This window comes from Helianthus annuus, chromosome 3, assembly GCF_002127325.2.
Source record: "Helianthus annuus cultivar XRQ/B chromosome 3, HanXRQr2.0-SUNRISE, whole genome shotgun sequence".
In the NCBI taxonomy this organism is placed as follows: Eukaryota; Viridiplantae; Streptophyta; class Magnoliopsida; order Asterales; family Asteraceae; genus Helianthus; species Helianthus annuus.
In genome coordinates this window covers 166079821-166103442 of record NC_035435.2, presented here as the reverse complement: position 1 = coordinate 166103442, position 23622 = coordinate 166079821, and the positions used below count along the sequence as shown (strand labels likewise).

Sequence of the window (23622 nt, the reverse complement as noted above, 5' to 3'; positions counted from 1 at the left end):
GCTCGTCCGTTCAGGGGCGGACCTACCTTATGATAAGGGTTAGCCTCCTCTACTCCTTGGCGCTCTGGCGGTAGTGTTAATTTTGGAAAAAAATGATGTTTTTTCGACTTCGTTACCCTTTTTTAAACGTTACCCTTATGAAGATTTTCTAGATCCGTCACTGCGTCCGTTTAAATCCCTTTCAAATTAGCAAGCCTTTTATGAGTAATGGATGGGTCATGAGTGTTGGACTTAGTACCAAAAAAAAATTTAAGATCAAATTCACAAAAATATTTATGAAATCAAGATTTTGTAAAGGTACCGGTACCAAAAATCACTAAAATTGGGTACTGGTACCGAAAATTATCGGTACGGTATGATACACGTACCGGTATTTGAAGGGAAAATACTGAAAACGCCAAAAAATTGGCACGGAATCGGTACCGAAAATAGTATAATTCGGTACGGAAAATTCAGTACCGGTATCCAGTACCAAATGGTCATCTCAAGTCTCAACTCTTGGCCTAGTTGCACCAGGCGATGTAGGTTCAAGTTCCACAACGTAGACATCAGGTAGATTTTAGGGGGGGGGGGTGGTTCATCGTTAAAAAAGTTAGCAATTTGTTATAACCATTTAGAATTTTCAAATTTTTCTAGAGTCTTAAAAGCACCCATATCCAACATAGGCACTGATTTATGTGCTATGAGATCTCTCTTACATAATAAAACTAACTTACTTACTATCTTATTTGATCATCTTGAATCAGTTTTGTTCTAACAAGACATAATTTCCAACTTATTTTTACCATCACTATCACTATGTGTACATTTAGACATCACTACATCTGTGGAGGCAATGGTGGTCCTTTGTAACCGATGGTGCCTCTACCTCTGAGGCCGGTGGCTTATTCGGTACGTTCTCAGCTGAAGCGATTACGAGATAATAGAAAAGGGTCAAACCCATACTCACAAGAGCCCATATTGCAGCTGTCGAGAAAAGTCCAGGTTTTAATGCGTAGCATGATTCACCCGCGAGTGTCAGTTGCAAATCCTTTCGGTTACAAAGATGTGCACCCGCAATGAACTGCCCAACCGCTGCGAAAGACAAGAGCCTGCACAACAAGCGATCAGTAGTAAACATTACCTATATATTTTAAGGCGCCTGACACTTCCCCATTGGCCCAAACAAAATTACGATTTTACCCCCAACTCAGAATTACGCTTTTGGCCCCAGTTCAGAATTACGCTTTTGGCCCCAGTTCAGAATTACGATTTTGCCCCTAGTTCTAATTACGAATTTGCCGTTCAAAATCGTTGTACCTTTTGACAACTTATGATTTTACCCCCGGTTAAAATTACGATTTTGCCCCCAGTTCAAAATTACAGTCTTGGCATCACTGTAGCTTTTGGCAATTAAGATTTTACCCCCCCCCCCCCCCCCCCAATCAAAATTACAATTTCCCCCTCAGTTCAAAATTACAGTCTTCCCATCGTTTTAGTTTTTTTTAGCAAACCTATGGTAGTGTTTTGTTTTAATTGCTTGACTCGATGTAATTTTTATACGCTAGCGCTCGCTCATTGGTTCTGACAAATTACAATTTTGCCCCTTGCTTAAACTTACAATCTTACCATCGTTTTAGTTTTTTTTTCCTACCAAAAACTAAGGTAATGTTTTGTTTTAATTGGTTGAGAAATATTTGGCCAAGCGTCCCGCAACGCGGACATGGCATAAAACTAGTTATATTAATAAGATGCTGGACTATCATAAAAACGACCATTTGCGACTGTCAAAACATACCAGGCTATAAATATGCAATATCGTATTAGTTTAGGTACATCAGGGCGAGTTCGACAACATGCATATCCACTCCCCGTGGCTACTCTAACGACGACACGAAGAAGGATCATAGCCACGGCTGCTGTTATAGCGAGTCCCATGACCGGATTACTTGGGTGTACACATTTGCCATCAACTATTTTCATTTGGGAACTCTGCAATAGGTGTAAACATAACATGAATAAATATCATTTATTAAAACTTGATGTAATTTAGAAGTAGTTTAGTGTGTTATGTAACTTTTTTGCCGTTAAAAAAATATCATATGAAGCTAATCTTCCTTTTTTGCTTTCTAAATTCATTTGGTATTCACATTTTAGGGATATCTATTTGCAACTAGTGATGATTTTTATATGATTTTCATATGATTTATATAAAAAAATACCGTAATATCTATTTATTTCTTAGATATATATATACACTCACAAATTCTCCTGAGAAAAAATAGCAACATTGAATACCCGTATTAATAGCAACGTTTTAAAAATCGGTTTTTAAATCATACCGGGTTGGGCTCCATAATGGATCAATAGGGTTGTACCAGACGGTTGAACTGGGTTACTAGTTAACCCTATAATTCTATAAATACAAATTCATCTAAAAAAACAATCCAATCTCAATTAAAATTTACGTAACTGATCACGGTTTTATATAAAAAAACAAATGTTTTATTGTAAATTATTAAACATTTTAAAATCGTTTTTATTACTTATAAACAATATTGCATTGTACGAGGTGGGTAACAGTTGAAACATCGATGAAATACTAGAATAAAAGACACTAGGTTAATTACCAGAAATATGGAAACTCAATATTACCTAATATCATATTTTATTAAAATTAAAAAAAATCAAATTTTAAGATAATGTAAACCGGTTCAATGGTTTGAACCTGTAGAACTGGATTTACAGGCAATGCATAAGACATACCGTATTCGGGTTTGACCGGTCTTTATCGTATTGGACCCGTGTCTTGTATCCGGTTTAACCGACCAGTTAATACCGGTATTTAAAACATTGATTAATAGAAAAAATACAACCTTAACTCTTGTGAGCTCGGCAGCAAACCCAGCGGCGGCACATATTAATCCTAGTAGCAACACAACACCGGCTACGATCATCGACCTTCGGATCACCATTTTTACTAATGCACGAAAGCAACATCATTCTGTGTTAATTTATAACATATTGGAATCATAAAATACAACGAAGGTCCAGTAAGGTTACGGTGGTAGCTACGCCTGTTTTTTTTTTCTTAATATAATCTTTTGGTTTTTGTTTGTTTGTTTGTTTTTATTGTTGTTTATTTTTTTGTCAACCCATTGATGGTATTGGATGATGCATTAGGTCATGAGTCATGACAGTTGACACAATGTGTATGTTTTTCTTTTTTAATATTTTAAACCAAACATTCCAAGTTTGTAAAAAGAAAATGTTGTCATCGTTAATTACAATAGCTAGCAAAAATACAAGTATAAACATCACATATTTAGATACACCTTTATATAATAAACTAGTATTAAGCCCCTGTGTTGCTGCGGTTGTTGTAAAGCTGTGTCAAGTAGTACCAATGCTATACCACTGTCAGCGATCACAAACACCAGAAAAGCTCGTAAAAACAAATTAAATAAAAACGAAAAAAATAACGCCGAGCGAAAAGCAGACGTAAAATCTTTGAATCACGAACGCTCGTTGCAAAGAAATTAAACCGAAACGTAAAACATAGAAAAAAATAACTAAGTCAATCCAGAACCCGCACGTTGGTCGAACTTGTTAAACGGAGAAAAATAGATGTGTTGCGACGGGCCAGTCAAACAGGAAAAGATATACGAAAAAAATGTTGAACCCCACACGCACGTTGCGGTGTATTAACTCACAAAATTTAGAACGAAACGAAAAACTTGGGGAAGATGATAAGTATGGTGGACCAAAATTGAAAATAAAAAAGAGTTGGGATTAAATTACAAAAGATGAAAAATTTTGGGTTAAAAGTAAAAAACAAAAGGTCTTAATTGCAAAATTGAAGTTATTTATTAATTTTAGATATAGATAAGGATAAAAATAAATGATATCTATACATTAGTTATTAATAAAATTTGTGAGGTTGAAGGAGAGAATGCCATGTGGCATTGTTTGGAATCTTTTATTATAAGTTAGATTAATAATCAACATACATCAGGGCCGTATCTGAAAATTAAAAAAAAATGGTCCTATGTGAAATAAAAATTTTGGGCCCTATTCAGTAATCCATTATGTTTGTTTATTGATTTGAGCCAAGTTTTTAATCCATTATACACTAAAAGAGTTGGGCTTTTAAATTTGATTGACAAAAACAGTTGGATTTTAACGTTTTTTATTCATAAATCCAGACCCTTAGTTTTAGAACGAATGACAATGCTAGTCAATTGTTTTAATCAATTTGGATAAATGTTTTGAAGCTTGTCTTATCTATTGTAATTAGTTCGATCAATTCTATGATATTCAATTATGCAGTTTTAGAGGTCTATTTTGGTGCAGTTTTAAAGAGTTAACTGTCATTTTCGTTTTTGTAGTTTGTCTAGTTATACGAATTCAGGCCAAATTTTAAATTTGTATCATTTTTATTCCTGAAACAGTTCCGTCCGAAAAAAAAAAATGACTTAACTGTCATTTTCGTTTTTATGACTTGTCCAACTATTCAATTCAATCTTAACTTTTTTAAAACTACAAATACCAAAAGAACCTTTAGCAATGACAATTGACACGCAAGGCATTTTAAAAGACATTTTTTTTAATTTCTTCTCAAATAACTTGAGATCAAGTATACAAAAATGTACTTTCATAAGGTGGCGCAGCTTCTATAGGGCGGGAGGGGGCGGCCGTTCCCTCGAACTTTTCGCTCAGTAGTGAAGTAGTGAAGAGTATGTAGTTTTCGTATAGAATTTTTTTGGTATATACGTTTTCGACCCCCGGGTCTTATAGAAATTTTTGGGTATATACGTTTTCGACCCCCCGGTTAGAAATCTCAAGCTTCGCCACTGCTTTCATAAATATTGTTTTCCGGTTGACAGATTTGTGTTCGTTTCTTAATTCTTTGACACTGTATCTTATTATAACCAACGTGGGATGATAAAACTAACAAATATTTTTTGTTTTTATTGTTAAAAATCGAAATGAAAATCCGAATAATTGAATTATAAACAATACAACTGAAAAAAACTGAACCAATTGCGAAATTGATAGTTCAGTTATGATATTAGGTTCATATCTTTTACTTTTGAAAAATAATGTCATATGACGGAAACATTTAATTAATTTTTTTTTTTTTTTTATAAATAGCATATTAGCTACCGCTTATTGTCCTTATAAATTAAAATGATCGTTAGTATTTCATTTTACCCAAGATGAAATTGGATCAATTAATTTAATTTAGTTTGAATCCACCTACGTTTAAAACCGACGATTTACCGAATTAACCAAACTCTCTTTTACAATTAACCGATCAAAATCGATCTGCTTTAAAAATCTAAAAACAAAAGCATGATGGGCTATTGAATGTTCTGGGCCAGAGAAGCATTTGCTTGAGAGAGAACATACATCTTGATCTACCCAGCATCAGGCCCAAAAACTATTCTATTTACACAAAGTCTATGCTAATATCAGGGCTGCAAACGAAGCAAACGTTCGGTGAACAGTTCGTGAACCGTTTGGCAGGAAGTTCGTTTGTATTCGTTCGTTTATTAAACAAACGAACACGAACAAGAAATTTCGTTCGTTTAGTTAAATGAACAAACATGAACAGAGGTCGTGTTTGTTCGTTCATGTTCGTGAACGTTTGGTAATGTGTTCGTTTGTGTTCGATAGTTCATTAGTGTTTTTAGTTATTTATTTATTTATTTAAATACTTCAAAATTCCGACAAATTAAATATCTAATAAGTGTCAGTATACTATATATTTTGTTCATGAACGATTGTTTGTGTTCATTTGTTTCCATTTGTGTTCATAAACATTAGTTTGTGCTCATTTGTGTTCGTCAACGTTCGTTTTTGTTTGTTGCCTAAAATTAACAAACAAACACAAACGAACACGAACAAGTTCATTTCCTTAACAAACGAACACGAACATAAAATCTCGTTTTCGTGAACGGTTCACAAAGACATATATTTCTTAAAAAAAGAACACGAACAAGGTCTTCTTCGTGTTCGTTCGATTCGTTTGCAGCCAATATGCCATCTCAAGACTACTTCCTTACTATTTTATTTAATCAATTTAAATTAGTTTAATTTTTTTTTTAATTTTGAATTTTACAATACTATTCATTTCTCAATACGATTACAAACTAATGGTAGGTAGACGAGCAACAAGCTGCGCCGCTACCCCTTTCTGAATAGCAAACCCTACCCTGCTAAACACAAAATTCTGCCCCTTAACATGTGCGGTGTTACTGCTTACCACCTGTTGAACCCGCTTAAGGAACCGCACCGCGTCAGGGGCGAGAGCGCCAAATGTATCGAAAGCGAACGGGACGAACACGTGCTGATTCTCGATGCAAGCTTTTTCGTGTTTAGCTACTTTGCCCGCCTCTGCCTTGGTAATCGCATGTCCCGCCACAAACCCGTGGTCCCTTAACCCAACGAGGGGGGACACACCTGTCAAATCGACACACGCGTGTTTCCCTCCTTCCCATCCAAAAACAAGAATGTCCGCGGGCCGTAGCGTAGATCTCCCTTCTAATGGATCAGTCAAGAAGTTCACCGGAGCTTCCTTTTTTGCCGAGATACCTGCTCGCTTAAGGACATCATACAGCACATCTCGAACTAAATCATGTCGATACTTAAAGCCCGGTAATTCTTTGCAATGTACTGCATGCTCCCCAAAAGAATCCAAGCAACACTTCCGACATACAGGACACGGGTCATCAGCCGGGAACAGGGGTATCATTAAACGGTACTTGAGGATAGCCCGGTATTCCACAGCCGACATACATTGCCCTAAACCTTCGATAGGAACAACAGACAGGAAATCTTGAGCATGGGGGGCTCGCAAACACTCAAACACGGCTCGCTGACGAGGGGAAAAGGCAAACTTCTCTTCAACTGTCTTGACGATTTCACCATATAAGGCATTCGCCAGAATTTTCTGGGCTTTAATGGGGGCGGTGTCTTTAATGTAGAAACCGCCAAGATCAAGATCAGGAAGAGAACTATGCAGATTTTCCAACGCACCTTTGTAATCAGAGTCCAACAGCTCTCCCCCACATTCGCGAAGGATGTGGTCTTGAAGAACCCAAGATTGGGCCCTTGAAGCCACAAAAGCGTAGGAAGAGGCATCCTCAGCTGAGCAAATCCCAAGCCCCCCAAAACGCGTCGGGAGGGAAGCTAACCTCCATTGTAGGTCCCCGAAAAAGGCACCCCCACAAACAACAATGTCCTCGATCGCATTCCGAAGCCCCATGTCAAAAACAGAGACGGCTTCCCCGACATAAGAAGGCTGACACGTTCTAAGCCCAAACAGCAGTTTAGCAACCCCCATACACGAACGAAGCAGGAGGAGTTCGCTCTGAGGGTCCTTAAGGCGTTTGAGGCATCCCATCAGCTCAACCGCACATTTGGCTCTTTTGAGGGCCAACCCACTAATAAACTGCCCATCTCTACTGACAGCACCACCCAAAAGTTTCACACCATGCACCGGCCTACCAATCTCCCGCGGAAATAAACCCTCCTGAGTCTTCACCCCGTCGCATGTAGGCCAAAAAACTTCAGTTTTTTTAATGTTGAGAAGGAGGCCCAAGGAGGGGCCCTCCACTCTAATGATGTCTAAAGCCTTGGCAACCTGAGTAGCATCTCCAATAATGGTCCCATCATCCAGGTACCAGGCGTGAAAAAGAAGCTTACAACGATCTCTGATTCGGAGAACAAGAGGGTGTAAAACAAGGGCAAAAAGAAGAGGCCCTAAAGGATCCCCTTGCTGAACTCCCGTGGAAGACCAAATATAATCATTCCCCACATAAAGCCTAGCTGGTTGCCCGTATAAAAAATCAACCCAAGCAGAGATAGATGGACACATTTTCCTTACCTCATTTAAAAGAGCAGTTCTATCCACAAGGTTAAAGGCATTCGAGAAATCGACGGTAAGCATAGCCAACGACCCGTCTCGGTGGTGCGCATTTAAGAGCCTGTTCGCGCTATGAAGAACCGCCTCAGCCCCGTTTGGAACCCCGACCCCGAACTGAAAGTCGCCAAGATATTTGGCCATATCCTTCCCCACCCCCTTCATCGCTACCTTGGAGACCACTCTCCTCCAGATCGAACCCACTGCAATAGGTCTAATCCCATTATCGGGCTTGAGAAGAGGCGTAGGAGGAGCAGATGCAACAAACTCCGCCAAACTCCTCGGACACCCACCTCGCAAAAAAAGGTTAACCACAGCTGAAATCGCTCTGAGTAGGCTAACCGCAATCACGGACCCTTCACCACAAAGGGCGTCCAAAAGGTGTTGAGCCCTCAAACCATCTCTCCCACATGACGTCCCTTTCGGAAAGGATTTGATACACCCAAGCACACTGTCGGTCTCCGCTACAAGGTAAGGTTCTGACGGAAGGAAAGCGGGCATGGTCGGAGGGGGCATGCACGGGTGTTTATCCACAAGAGCCTTCATAGTTTTCTTATCATGTGGCGCGACCCCAGAAGAACAAAGGACCTTAACTGCAGCGGTAAAATGACCATCGACAACCTTACGTAAACACTGCTTGACATTAGAACTCCCATCCTCGCTTTATTCTAACAAGACATAATTTCCCACTTATGTTACCATCAGCATGTATTAGATGGTCATTAGCAAATGATGGTGCCTTTACCTTCGAGACCGATGGCTTATTTGATATGTTTTTGTTGAAGCGATTACGAGATAATAGAAAAGAAGCAAACCCAATTTTGCAAGAGCCTATAATGCAACTGTTGAAAAATACCTCGCTTTTATGACGTAACAACTGTCTTTGCCCAACTACTTAGCAGCTAGAATGAATGAACTATCTGACTGCTACAAAAGACATGACCCTATATAACAACCAATCATTTTAGATATTTAATTGTTCGATTGGATATTGATCACTTGTGAGATTGAAACAAGTATGTGCGTACCGTGCTCAAAAATGCAATATCGTATCAATTTGGGTACGTTAGGGCGAGTCCGACAACATGCATAGCCACTCCCGGTGGCTACTCTAACGACGAAGCGAGGAAGAAACAATGCCACGGCTGCTATTGTTTGAACATAACATGAATAAATATCTTTTGCAAGTATTTAGATAAAACACGAAATATTAATCCGTTAGATTTAATAATCAGATGTTAATTATATATATATATTTTTTTTTAAATTGCACAAAGTTTTAAAAATATATAATAATGAAATTTAGTGACTTGTATTAGAATTAGAAACTTGATCAAAACCAAAATAAGAGTTAATTACATCGTTAGTCCCTGTGGTTTATGCAAATTAACAACCTGAGGTATTAATAGTTTAAAATAACAATTTGAGGTATTAACTTTTAATTTTGTAACAAGCTGAGGTACTAACACTAACCTTCGTTTATTTTTAACTGATTTCAAGGGTATTTTTGTCTTTTTGCAAACAATAATTAATTTGTGGTATAAAATAGAAACATTGAGGGATCATTGTGCAAATCAGCTTTTTTAAAAATTACTTTATAGGGGCAATAATTCTACGTGGACTTCTTTTGTAATTTTAATAAAATTAAAAGAAGACCTGACTTGTGCACCACCAGTCCACCACAACACCAGAACTCCGCCACCACACACCACCTTCACTCTCGACATAACTTGCCACCACTATGTCCGAGTTCCGTTCGTCTCCTATCAACCACAATAATCCAAAACCCACACAATCCAAGAACTAATGGTGGACCTGATCTGAGATCCAACCTATTCTTCTTCTTCTCTGTCTCTCTTTCCCTCTCTTCGTCTACCCCATATCAAGAACACCCCCACCACAACCTAGATGTATGTATGGGTTTTTCGAGTGACATCAATGTGTTTTTGGATGGTGACTACGTTAAAAATGGAGTAAAAGCATGACCGGATTTTTTTTTCCGGCGAGAAGCGAGGGCGATGGCAAGTAGGTGAGAGGCCAGTGGGGGAAGGATGAACACCGAGATGTAGAAGATGACTGTTTAGATGTGATTTTCTTTTTAAACATAAAGGTGTATAATATTTTATTACTATCATCTTTCATTTTCAAAGACAAATGTGGATTAGATTTAAATTACCTTTCAAACCATCGTAGCTAAACATAATTATCTTTCGAAAATTTTGTTATTTGTTTAGTTAATCTTTCAAAATTAATTATTGTTTGCAAAAAGACAAAAATACGTTTGAAATCAGTTAAAAATAAACGAGGTTAGTATTAGTACCTCAGCTTGTTAAAAAATTCAAAGTTAATACCTCAGATTGTTATTTTAAAATATTAATACCTTAGGTTGTTAATTTGCATAAACCATAGGGACTAACAATGTAATTAACTCCCAAAATAAAGATTAAACATTTCATTTACTCCGACAGGATCAAGATCTTTTATCTTTGAACTCAATGGCTCATGTTAACATGTTATAATTTTGTTCCGATATAAGGATAATTCAAAAGGTCAAACTATAACACAAAAGAAATATGTCGTTCAAAAAAAAATATGTTTTAGTTGGTCTGAACTTATACGCCTAAAATACATACCTTAACTCGGGTGAGCTCGGCAGCAAACCAGCCCCATCGGCTTTGATCATCAAACTTCTCGCCATCTAGCTTTACTAATGGAGGAAAGCAAAATCATTGAGTTTATATAACAAATCGGAGTCGTAAGGTAGGAGTGTTATCGACCAAATGATGAAAGTCTGGGTTATTTAAATCCAATATCTCATATATATATATATATATATATATATATATATATGGGACCGCTAAAATGAAAACCACCTCCAGTTGTAAGAACCATGAGAACTAAACCGTACGGGGCGAATTGGACCAAATTTTTTTTTTCATAAACGTAGATGCGTGTATTATAAACACATTTGTAAAAAAAATTCAAAAAAAAATGTCGTGAGTGTAGTTTTGAGCACCACAAGTTTGTTTTTAAGTTTGTTTTTACGGGTAAAAACAAACTTGTGGTGCTCAAAACTACACTCACGACATTTTTTTTGAATTTTTTTTACAAATGTGTTTATAATACACGCATCTACGTTTATGAAAAAAAATTTGGTCCAACTCGCCCTGGATCAAAAAGTTCTCATGGTTCTTACAACTGGAGGTGGTTTTCATTTTAGTGGTCCCCTATATATATAGGGTAGGGTTTAAGAGTGAACTATATTGTTTTTGTGAACAAAATGAACAAATCTTGTCCATTGATTTAGGAGATCTTAAGATTAATAATAATGACAATTTTCTAATTTTTTATGTGTAGAAAATAAATGAAAAGGGTATAAGGGTAAATTGTTAACTATTTCTCTTTCCAATTAAATATTTAAGTATATTCTCTCTCTTTATTTCTCTCACCAATTAACTAATTTATTAATTTAAAAATATACACAGTTACTATTCAACCAAACTATTTTATACACATATGTATATCCGTTTTATGCACATGCGTACATATGTAATTTGAATAATAAATATGTGTACTTTGAGTATTCAACACGAGTACATATGTGTATAAACCATTTATTAGTTTTGTTTGTGTATATTTTATACACAATTTCTATTCAGCCAAACTGTTTTATACACATATGTATATCCTTTTTATACACATAACGCAAAAAGTTCCAGGTCTTCATATGTAATCTTCTCTCTCATTTGTTTTTTATATTGATTCTTTGGTTGTCCTCTTGGCTTTCATCAGACACCGTATATTAAAACTGTCGTTATACAGATGTGTATAATTTAATTAGGCACTTGTGTATTGCTAAAAAAATCATTATTTAGACGAGGTGTAAAAATTACACATGTGTATAAGTAACTTTTGGTCAATTTTTTTGTATGTATAATAAGCATTTGCTAGAACATGACACATGTAAAGTATGTATACACATATATATTCGAACCCCTAAAATTATACATCGGTGTACTAACCATATACTAATGAGTTATAATTGGCTTATGTCCTCTTGGCTTGTTTCGAACACCATATATTAGAACCCGTGTTATACATCTGTGTATCATCCAATTATACATATGTGTATTGACAGAAATCATATTGTTTCTGTTAAATGTAGAATTTAATAACTGGATATATGGTATAAAAGTGGTTAAGCAAATTATAAAATGACTAGATGTGTAGAAATTTTGTAAAAGAAATATGATGTTTGTCCAATCGATTGAAAGAAAAATGAAATTGTGAACTTCATTTTTGTTTGAATAATGGATTTGAATTATTGATTATTGGATCAATAAATTGATTCACAAAAAATAGGGATCAGTTACCATGTTCGTTAATTAATATTAATAACTACCATATTAAGTTTATATGTATAATTACAATCCTATCCTTTTCATCTAAAAAGTAAATCAATGGCTAGGATTAGTTCACTAGGTTCACAAACTAGGATGGTGTTCACTCTTGAACCTAACCATATATATATATATATATATATATATATATATATATATATATATATATATATATATATATATATATATATATATATATATATATAAAGGTTCCTGTAAAAAATACCAAAAGTGTGAGAAGAGTGAGAAAGAATCTCAGCCATTAGATCTTTTGATCTAATGGTTTAGATCAAAAGGGATCAAATTGTAAATGTTTTTATTAGTTTGGACTGATTTGAAATTTGTATGGGCAATTGTGTCTTTTACATCAACATGAAAATAGGAAACTGTAAATCAATTCCCTAAAATTACGAATTCTCTTTCTTCTTCATTCGAATCATCCTCCTCCTTCTTCCAGAATTCGAACAGCGCCCCCTTCTCGTTTTTCCGATGGCTGCGGCGACAACGAATGTGTCGTTCCGGCGGTGGTTTGGTTGTCCGAAGGTGCAGGGGTTCCGGCAAGGTGGTTTCTGGTGGTTTGGTACGAGCGACAAAAAGACATCCAGCAAGGTGGTGTCGGGTGGTTGGCCACCTCTACAAGACAGCGGCGGCGGAGCGGCAGTGGTGGTGCCGGCAGTGGAGAAGATGATACAGAGATGTAATGATTATTGAATGGTGTTATATATGTGTTGAATGGTGTTATATACTTTATTGAATGGTGTTATATACTTTATTGTATGGTGTTATATACTTTATTGAATGGTGTTATATATGTGTTGAATGGTGTTATATACTTACTGAATGGTGTTATATACTTACTGTATGGTGTTATATACTTGCTGAATGGTGTTATATACTTTATTGAATGGTGTTATATACTTACTGTATGGTGTTATATACTTATGGTATGGTGTTATATGCTTATTGAATGGTGTTATATACTTACTGAATGATGTTATATACTTTACTGTATGGTGTTATATATGTGCTGAATGGTGTTTATAGATATCTTTTAAAAAATCCAGTTCCAATAATTAAGGTGGCGGTTATGGGAAGTTTTTAATTAATTAAATTAATGATAAAATTACTTGTTTACCCTTTTGAATTAATTTAGATTTAAGACACATGTCATCTCCGCAATATTTCTCACATTTCTCACACTTTTAACCTTTTTTACAATAACCTTTCCCTCTCTCTCTCTCTCTATATATATATATATATAGTGTGAGTTCATTGGGAAACACTAAAAAGTGGGAAACCGGGGAACACTCTTAAAAATTTAACTTAACATGTTAAAAATTAATTTTTTTAAAATCTTTTTCGGCGTTTCTCCTTATCTATACCTCTAGAAGCATTTTTAATAAAAAAAAATCAAAAATAAAAATATTAAAAAAACATAAAAAAGGCTAAATTTTTTTTTTAGAAAAATTATTTTTTTTAGAAAATTTTTTTAGTCGACTAGTTTCTCCTCCTTTTTATAAAGAAAAGCACTGAATTTTTTTTTAAAAAAAAATGATTTTTAACATGTTAAGTTAATTCTATAAGATATAACTGTTTTTAAACATTTTTTTATATTTTTACTTTTTGACTTTTTTTATTAAAAATGTTTCTACTTGTATTTATAAGAAAAAACGTCGAAAAAAATTTAGGAAAAAATAATTTTTAACATGTTAAGTATAATTTCTAAAAGTGTTCCCTCGTTCCCCACTTTTTTAGTGTTCACCAATGAACCACCCCTATATATATATATATATATATATATATATATATAGTGAGGTTCATTGGGGAACAATAAAAAATTGGGGAACAGTGGGGAACCGACTCAAACGAACTCCGATTGGACTCATTCCAGCGGCGTTGGAACCGGCTCGTCGAACCCTAACTAGGATCTCTTAACCCCAAACACTAAATCATAACCCCTAAACCCTAAATATATTAGGGTTTGGCTTTTAGGGTTTAGCTTTAGGGTTTAGATTTAGGGTTTAGGGTTTAACTTTAGGGTTTAGGGTTTAGCTTTTGGGTTTAGCTTTAGGGTTTAGCTTTAGGTTTAGCCTTTAGGGTTTAGCTTTTAGGGTTTATAGTTTAGATTTTACGGTTTAGCTTAGGTTTTAGCCTTAGTTTTTAGCTTTAGAGTTTAGAGTTTAGGAGTTAGGATTTAGGGTTTAGGGTTAAGAGATCTTAGTTAGGGTTCGACGAGCCGGTTCCAACGCCGCTGGAATGAGTCTAATCAGAGTTCGTTTGAGTCGATTCCCCACTGTTCCCCACTTTTTTAGTGTTCCCCAATGAACCTTCCTATATATATATATATATATATATATATATATATATATATATATATATATATATATAGGGTTAGGATCGTGTGAGAAGCACTACGATAATTGAGAAACATTTTGGACTACACATTTTCCCTAAGTTTTTTGTAATATACACGTATTTATAGTTTAAAATTGACTATATACATATGAGTATAATTCAAAATTTGACACAATATATATATATATATATATATATATATATATATATATATATATGTATAAAGTCAATTTTAAACTATACATATGTGTATATTACGAAAAGCTTAGAAAAATGTGTGATCCAAAATGTTTTTCAAGTTTCTCAAAAGGGAGGACTTCTCTTAGGATTCCTACCCTATATATATATATATATATATATATATATAGAGAGAGAGAGAGTTGGGTGGAAAGTCTATTTTTCCTAGAAAGTCTAGGAAGCAATAAGAATTGGACATGTGTCATTGAGGGGTTTTAACTAGAAGGGCAATCATGTAATTTCACATTTTAATTTTATATTTGGAATTTATCTTCATTAACTAACATTGCATGATCTCTAATGTAACCGATTTTGTCCCTAATTTTCGGAATTATTGTTGTTCGAATCCAAATCTCATTCAAATCATATGTATATACAAATCTTTCTATCGTTTTCTTCTTCACCAACAATATTCGTATTCAATAAATTTTTCAGAGAGAAAAATCATGGCTTCAAACACACTTGTTGATTGTGGAGATGGTTATTAACATTTAACTGCAAAACCATCAGCTTGTTCTTGGTGATGTGTTTTAACAGCAAGCAGATTCATACAGTTGTGTTTTAGCATTCAGATTCATATAGTTGTGTTTTAACAGCAAGCAGATTCATACAGTTGTGTTTTAGCATTCAGATTCATACAGTTATGTTTTAACAGCAATCAGATTCATACAGTTGTGTTTTAGCATTTAGATTCGTATAGTTGTGTTTTAACAGCAAGCATATTCATACAGTTGTGTTTTAGCAGTCATGTTGGTAATGCTGGAGGATTTCTTGACGCTGTGTTTTACCATTCAGATTCATACAGTTGTGTTTTACCAGCAAGCAGATTCATACAGTTTTGTTTTAGCATTCAGATTCATTCAGTTGTGTTTTAACAGCAAGCAGATTAATACAGTTGTGTTTTAGCATTCATGTTGGTACTGCTGGAGGATTTCTTGACATTGTGTTTTAACAGCAAGCAGATTCATACAGTTGTGTTTTAACAGCAAGCAGTTTAATACGATGTGTTTCTTTAATGTGTTTCTTCATGAAGGATATAAGGAAGAGAGAGAGAGAGAAAGGGAGAGAGTGAGAGAAAAAAAAATCGCAAGAAATGTGGGGTGGTTATGGAATGACAATTATTTCCATATTTAAAACAAGCTAAATGACATATCTACCCCTAATTAATTAAATAATCCTATTTTTAAGAAACACATATTACCAGAGTGCCACCAAGATGATCTCAACCATTAAACACACCCATTGGATGGCCCAGATCGCTTCCTAAACTTTCTAGGAAAAACACACTTTCCATAGGATCCCCACTCTCTCTCTCTCTCTCTCTCTATATATATATATATATATATATATATATATATATATATATATATATAGAGAGAGAGAGAGAGAGAGAGAGGGAGAGTTAGGTTAACGTACAAGGGCCCTTATCCTACATTACGTACGCGATCATATCAGCCCTCAGATCTTCATCCCACATTGAAATCGCATGTTGGTTTTTTAACATGCGATTTCATCAAAATTACCACATTCGAAATTGTTACAAAAACCAACATGTGATTTCACATCGCGTACGTAGCGTACGTTAAGCCATTTTGTACAATACGATTTATATATATATATATATATATATATATATATATATATATATATATATATATATATATATATATATATATATATATATATATATAGGGAGAAGATCATGCGAGAACCACCTCTTATTGTGAGAACCGCGAGAACCAATGTGAACACACCAAAAATGCCTAAAAATAGCTAAAAATCACACAAAATTTTTTTTTTGAATTTTTTAATATTTTTTATAAAAAAATCGCTACTTTTCGAAGCCAAAAAAAAAATTTTTTTTTGGCTTTTAAAAGTAGCGATTTTAACATAAAAAATATTAAAAAATTCAAAAAAAAATTTAGATTTTTTTTATTTTTTTAGATTTTTTTTAGATTTTTTTAGTTTTTTGTGGGTTTAGTTTTTAGCATTTTAGCTTGGGGTGGGGGGGGGGGAGTGGGGGGGGGGGGGGTTTAGGATTTTGGGGGTGGGGGAGGGGGGTTTAGGTTTTTTTTTTTTGGGGGGGGGGGTTTAGGTTTTTGGGGGGTGGGGGAGGGGGGTTTAGGTTTTTTTTGGGGGGGGGGGTTAGGTTTTTTTTAGTATTTAGCTTGGGAAGGGGGGGGGTTAGGTTTTTTTTTGGGGGGGGGGGTGGGGGTTAGGTTTTTTTAGGTTTTTTTTAGGGTTTTTTAGCTATTTTAGGTTGTGTTCACATTGGTTCTCAAGGTTCTCACAATAAGGGTGGTTCTCGCATGAGCCCCTCCCTATATATATATATACTAGTGGGAATGCCCGCGCGTTGCTGCGGGTATTTGTGTTTGGAAATAAAAATTTGGTCTTGTATCTGAGCTTATTTCTGCAAAGAATGAAGCCCACCTCTTTCTCCAAATATATCACTTTCATACTCATGTTCTAGTGTAGTTGCAAATGTAAAAGGTGGGCCATGAGCAACTGACCATCCAAGTGTAACATCGGTGGCTCTTCCTCTTAACATCCTGCAACAAAATGATTTAATAATCATAAATATTTTAAAGAGAATATGATAAGGAATAAACAAACAGCTGTTAAGAGTGTTGACCAACCTGATGGACAACAAAACTTGCCTTAATCTCCGCACCATTTATCTCTTTTTCTTGAACACATAATCTTCTAACAGATGGGCCTATTCCTTTGAGACATACAACCACCACAAACATTTTAAAAATGCTCTATCAATAAACCAATCCACTAATGTTTTGAAAACATTGGACTCCCAACCAAAATCCACATCGAAGATCAACCCACCAACCCATTTACCTCATTTATTACAACTTGTCAGTCGTTAAACCGGTTCAACTTGATTATAATCCATTTACAACCCACCAACCGTTAAAATCTGTCACCCATTTGACTCGCCAGATAAATAAGCTTCATGGGTTGTGTTTCGGTAACAAAGTTAAAGGTGTCCAGGTCATGGTTAATGTGTTGATGTCATTGACAGTTGACACAAATAATATATGGGTCGTGATCAGTCAAGTCGACATGAAACCCACCAATATGTTGTAACAGCTCTATGGTGTTTTGGTGCTTGCTTTCATTTGGGCTTGCATAAATTCTACTGTGTGCTATGCCAACTTATGTGTGCACTCTGTATAATGCTCGTGTAAAAGACAGTCGCATCAATTCAACCCACAAACCCAATGCCACCATTAATTCAAATATTATATAATAAATTTAATAAAATGAAACATTATTAAGCACCTGCTAGTGGATTTGAGTTGCTCTCTGAGATGCTTAAACATGAGATTCCTCATGTTCTCAAAGCTGGTCACTATGTTCTCTTTATGCTCCATTCCTCTTTTTTTTTTTTTTTTTTGACAACGTCACTGCATATTTGCGGACAGATTAACACAAATTCATACAAAGCTAAATACTTGTAACAAATATGAAATCTTTAAACAAACCCTAAAAACTTGATTAAATAAATTAGCAAAAAAAATGAATAATATGAGTTCAGATGTGAATTTTTAATATTGCAAATGCATGTAGGTCTGGAACAATACTTGAAAGCAATCCAAACGCTAGTCATTATGATCAAATTGAACGATTTACCTACTGGATCTCTCTTGGATTTCGACATCTCACGCTTTATCAAAAAGCCCACCTGAGGCGATTTCTGGACAACAAATTGACCCTAAGGCACACGCCTCATGTATTTCCTATATGTTTGTGCAGCAGGTTATTGTACAATATGCTTTTCAAGTTGTACATTTATGTAATTTCCATATTAAACATATATAAATCTTATGTAGAATATAAAATATGCCTCAAGTACTTCTTAACTATTCCCATGTCTATGTTTTTTATGTAGAAGACTCCTTAATTATTCCCATGTCTAGCGCGTAATCAGTGTACACATTATATTGAATCAGTGATTCCATCTCCAATGGCAAATCCCTGTATGACAGCTCATGAAGTAAATACACCAACACATTATAAAAAAAACACAAGTTCGTAAAGAAAACATTAAGAAAAAAGAGAGATACCTTGGGGTTTATGTGGATTCCTTTCTTAGCTTTGTTTTCTTCATTGAAACCCTAATGTCAGTTGTCATTCACAATATTAATACCATCCAAATACATAAAATAGAAGGTTTCTTTTATAAAAAAAAGTAAGCAGCTAGATAATTCATGTATCAAAATATACCATAAGTAGTCAAATTGGCTACAAATCCTCAGTAGAATCCTGTAGACCGTCGGTATTATGATCGTCTAAGGTTCCAAACTTCTGCTTGAATGAATCTTGCCTCTGTAACAACATCCCATGCTCCTATATCCAACAACAACTACATATTTCAAAACAAACAAATAATCGGTTGTTACGATCTGAAGGTGTTGATTGAAATAATTACCTGTCGAGCAACAGGCCAAGCGAACAAGAATTTCTTGTCGTTCAAGACTCAAGAGCTTTTTTCATATCAAAATTTGAAGTTCCCATTGGCATGTTTTCGCAAACAGTTAGCAGTCAACACCTAAACAAAGAAAATCAAGACAAATGGGTTTTTGAATTCAAGTGAAACAACGATTATAGAGAGTTTACCTCGTTCTTCAAAGAAGTGAGAGACCGCAGCCGACACGGTCAACAGCTTAACCGGAGTATAATGATTTTGTTTGAGAAAAGGCATTCGATCAGATTCATATAACACAAAAACGTAAACTCTGGAATACGTTTGATCTTCCCTAACCGCTAACTTCGATTGATGAATAACTGATGAAACCGAGTTAAATTAGAAAATCACTTTCAAGCTCCGTCGGTGTTCAATCCAGCGTTGTAGCCATTCACCACCACAACCAAGTCACCACTCAACACCACCAATACCAACCAGTTGCAACTTCTTTCTAGTGCACCTGGTTATTTTCAAATTTTTTTTAGTAGTTATTAAAGAAAAGGTCTTTGACGGTACCTCGATAAGGCAGTCCATTAGCATGGCTCTCATCTTCTCATTGATGTTAGATTGGTGTGTTAACATGTAGTTTGGTGAAACCACGTTATAACTCTGCAAATTAATGAACAAAACTTAATGTAGATAATGTGGATCTGTCTAATTATGCAGTATAAATACATATTCGAAAATTTAACCTCATTTTTCGGTAATTAACGTAATCTTTGACTTAGAATAAAGCCTTGACAACTTTGACCAACAAAGCTAGCCCAACATGAAGCCAAAATAACCATCAGCCCAATGTGCAAACAAGAGAAAAAAGGAAATTAGAAAATTAATATAAATAAAATAGTTTGGATTATAAATTGCGACATAATTTAACACTGCTTCAAAACATGATTAATATATTTACCGAACACCAAATTATGAGAAGGATGAAAACAAACATCCATAACAGAAACACGATGACCTCTCAATACAGCTATTGGATAAGGTGGTGGTCTCATGCTCATTTGATCACAATTCTTTCATTCGGACATTATATCAAACACCTTGTGGGCACAATTTTGATAATGCTTAATTAATCTAACATACTATTATACAAATGACTCGTTTTTTCTCATGGAGTTTACAGTAAATGTCAATGTTGAGTCTAGAACTAATCAAGCTGACATTTAAATAAAAGGGTGTCAAATTGTAGAAATTGTTGATATGAGAAAACGGGAGATAGATTCTTACTTGTTTTTTTCCTTAGGTGACTGTCAGTAAGGGCAGAGTAAATCGTGGATCGTCGGTGGTGGTGGCAGGACTCTATTCCAGTGTTGAAGCCCCAATCCGCCATTGGTTGTTCACTGCTGTGGAAACCTGGACCTGAAGGGGGATTTGAGAGGGTGATTAAAAGAGGGTTATGCAGGCTCTTCAGTCGCTGATGAAGGTGAAGGGCAAGCATCTTCGCTTTCCTGGTAACGGATCGCAGCTTTCACATGCTATTATATAACGGTGTGTGTGGGTATGAAGGTGAGACGCTTCATTTGCAGGCCAGCAAATCTCATTCAATTCAATAGGTGAAAACCCTAATTTAACCCTCAGGTGTCTTAAAATTTTGGAGAACTTGCAACTTAAATGGCTTTAAGCATCTTGTATATGTTGCTTTAAAATTGATACGTGTGGCAAAATTACCATTTTGTACATCACTTCTCCTTTTTATAATAGTATATATATATATATATATATATATATATATATATATATAAACGCTAAATTTTCAAAAAAAAGACACTGTAACACCCCAAAAATACAAATTCTTATAATACAATAACGTTGTGAATAAATAAGAAAAATAAACTAACTAGGAATGACATTAACCTAGTTAGATGATGAGTTGTGAGTAGTTAAAACAAATAAAGAACGAAAGTTGAGGGGCCAAAAGTGTTTAAATGAAAACTAATATTAATAAAACAAAAATTAAAATTCAAAACACACTTGTGTGTGTTGCTGAGATCGATCAGAAGCAGGGGACGATCCCAAGCTCCCCAAAACCCTAGCTCTTGTCAAAACCTCTAATTTGAAGGTTCAAATCAAGTCCAAAACGAAAATTGAGCATAGATTAGTGATCCCCATTGCAAGGAGATCATAAGGTATGTAAAATTTGATAAAAAAATTCTCTACCTGAAATTCTCATGAATTTAGGGAATTCGAAATCTGTGGATGCATGAATGATATGTAGGTGAAATAGGAACATTGAAGTGTCTAGGAGTAAACCCTAGACAAATACTTATTGAAATCATATTTAATTCTAGCAAAGTTCATAAACACCGTTGTAGGTGGTTAGTGGGTGGAGTAGAACTTGATAAACCCTAGGAAATTGGGGGTGGTTCTGGTGAAATTTGACATGTATGAAGCAATTTCAGAATTCTAGAGGCTAATAGTCATGTAAGATAGTTGATTGATGAAAATATAGGGCTATATGACAAGCTATGAACTTGCTAATACATCATGTAAATTGCTGCCCTTAAAGTGTTTGTATAATTGCCTCAAAGAAGGCTTAAAACTGAAATTTAAAGTTAAACCGCATAATTGTTATGTTTCGGCAAAATATGCGATATATGATTTGAAAAGAGTTCTAAACATACCATGATTGAACTCTATAGGAAAATATACCGGAGCGTCAAGTGGACAAGCCGGTGGCGATTTGCGTTTGAAGGGCGTGCTCTAAAGGTATGTAACTTGACTCGTTACATTAAGTGAATTGTTGTTAAATTATCTAAGGTCATATTGTAGTAGAATAGAAGTTGTGTTGATTGTAGCGACTATGTTCGTTACTTGGATCGGTAGATTAAAAATTGATAAGAGACCGTTTGGTAGTCATTACATTGGAGGATTCCATAAGATGAGCCAATGGGTCGAATAATGGTGTAAATTGTAGTGTCAGTGTTTTAAATAGTTAGTGATGGCGATAACGATCACAATAGCATAAAGCCATGGGATTGGTAAGGAAATGCGGGTGATGATAAGCCCCGGATGTTGGGTATAAGGCGCCATAGGCTTACTAGTAAAACGGTAGCAAACTGAGAGAAGCTAGAGTGGGTCGAATATTTGCATTGCGATTTTTATTCGTTCGTCCCTTAAATCAAATTTTCGGTATGATAATCATTATAAGCACGTCGGTAATGAATTTACAAACGCATAGGAAAAAGAATCACCTAAAACGGACTTACGAGTCAAAAGTTATGCTCAATTGAAGTCGGAAAATTGAATTTCCGGAGCTGGCAGGAAATGCAGGTCAAAAACCTGCATCTGCTGGAAAACCGTTCCCCCCGCGCCACGCGACAAGACCGCTAGGGTCTGGCGCGACACGCGAGGAACGCTGCGCCACGCGAAGGTCCTTCGACACGCGACAGGACGGAAACTGAAATTTTATTTTATTTTTCATGATTTGAGGTTGGAACTTGTTTATACACTCCATATAAATGTCAAAACTAACATCTTAAGTGGTTTTGACCTTAGGTGACAAAGGGGCTTTTCCGGATGGCGATCAAGCGAGTTTTTGAAGAACCGAACACTAATTTGCAAGCTTCCGCGTTAATATAACTATGTTTAGACAATGTTTGTGATGTAAGCTGGTTTTACTAATCATGTTTTGAAATCTACAATTTAGTTGGTAAAGGGCTAGTATGTAATCGCCTTAAACTTTGATTTTGATCTTGTGATGTATTAACACACTTGTTTTATGAAAGAATCATGTTTATCATATTAAATCCATATGAAATTAGACGCTTGTTACAAGTTGGTAATCAGAGCTTAAGGTTGTCAACAAAGTGTTCGGTTCAAGCTTGATCGATCGTCCGGTAAGAATTAATTAATTATTTTAGTAGACTTTATCTTATGTAAGAAATGAGATGTGAATTAATGTGCATGGGAAGAGCGTGTTAACACACTCAAACCCGGAAAGTGCACCAAATGTGAACAGTTAAAGCAAGTTACGAACTTGGCCAAACCAAAGCAAATAAAGCTATGTTATAAATGAAATGTTTAATGATTAATGTAAACATTTGAGTTTCAAGATGACGGAAAGAAACGATGATGATCCGGTGCCGACAAGCACCGAACAAATGAAAGAGATAATTGCCGAAGAAGTGGGGAAGGCAATTGAAGGTAGTCTATCCGGGTTTATAGACAAAATTCAAAACACGTTCTTGTCACTAGTCGAAGAACGAGTCAAAAGGTTGGAAGATAGTGTCAACCTC

The 23622-nt window shown here is 35.3% G+C and overlaps 1 protein-coding gene across 17 annotated transcripts; it reads right to left on the bottom strand.

Annotated features, from left to right (window-relative positions):
- Nucleotides 1-694: 694 nt before the first annotated feature.
- LOC110930519 lies at nucleotides 695-20972 on the bottom strand. Of its 17 annotated transcripts, XM_035987714.1 has the most exons (14): nucleotides 20615-20972; nucleotides 20074-20140; nucleotides 19534-19990; nucleotides 19346-19465; nucleotides 19141-19263; nucleotides 18981-19031; nucleotides 18778-18891; nucleotides 18547-18653; nucleotides 18196-18320; nucleotides 17538-17623; nucleotides 17332-17450; nucleotides 10540-10613; nucleotides 1778-1971; nucleotides 695-1091 (listed from the first exon to the last, which is right to left on the bottom strand). In XM_035987714.1, exons 10-14 carry the CDS (start codon nucleotides 17573-17575, stop codon nucleotides 809-811), a joined length of 708 nt encoding a protein of 235 aa, XP_035843607.1. In that variant the 5' UTR covers nucleotides 17576-17623; nucleotides 18196-18320; nucleotides 18547-18653; nucleotides 18778-18891; nucleotides 18981-19031; nucleotides 19141-19263; nucleotides 19346-19465; nucleotides 19534-19990; nucleotides 20074-20140; nucleotides 20615-20972; the 3' UTR covers nucleotides 695-808. The 17 variants fall into 17 exon arrangements, with proteins under 17 accessions (XP_035843607.1, XP_035843605.1, XP_035843608.1 ...); XM_035987712.1 differs by having other exon boundaries at nucleotides 18547-18891; XM_035987715.1 differs by lacking the exon at nucleotides 18778-18891 and having other exon boundaries at nucleotides 18547-18610.
- Nucleotides 20973-23622: the final 2650 nt, after the last annotated feature.

What these genes read in the sequence shown, in the direction of transcription:
- LOC110930519 (XM_035987710.1), bottom strand. Translation starts at nt 17,575, where the DNA reads ATGGTGCGGAGATTAAGGCAAGTTTTGTTGTCCATCAG. An exon ending in CAAGTTTTGTTGTCCATCAG is followed by an intron (nt 17,451 to 17,537) that starts GTTGGTCAACAC and finishes ATTTTGTTGCAG; the next exon opens with GATGTTAAGAGGAAGAGCCA. An exon ending in TATTGCATATTTATAGCCTG is followed by an intron (nt 1,092 to 1,777) that starts GTATGTTTTGAC and finishes CTTGTTGTGCAG; the next exon opens with GCTCTTGTCTTTCGCAGCGG.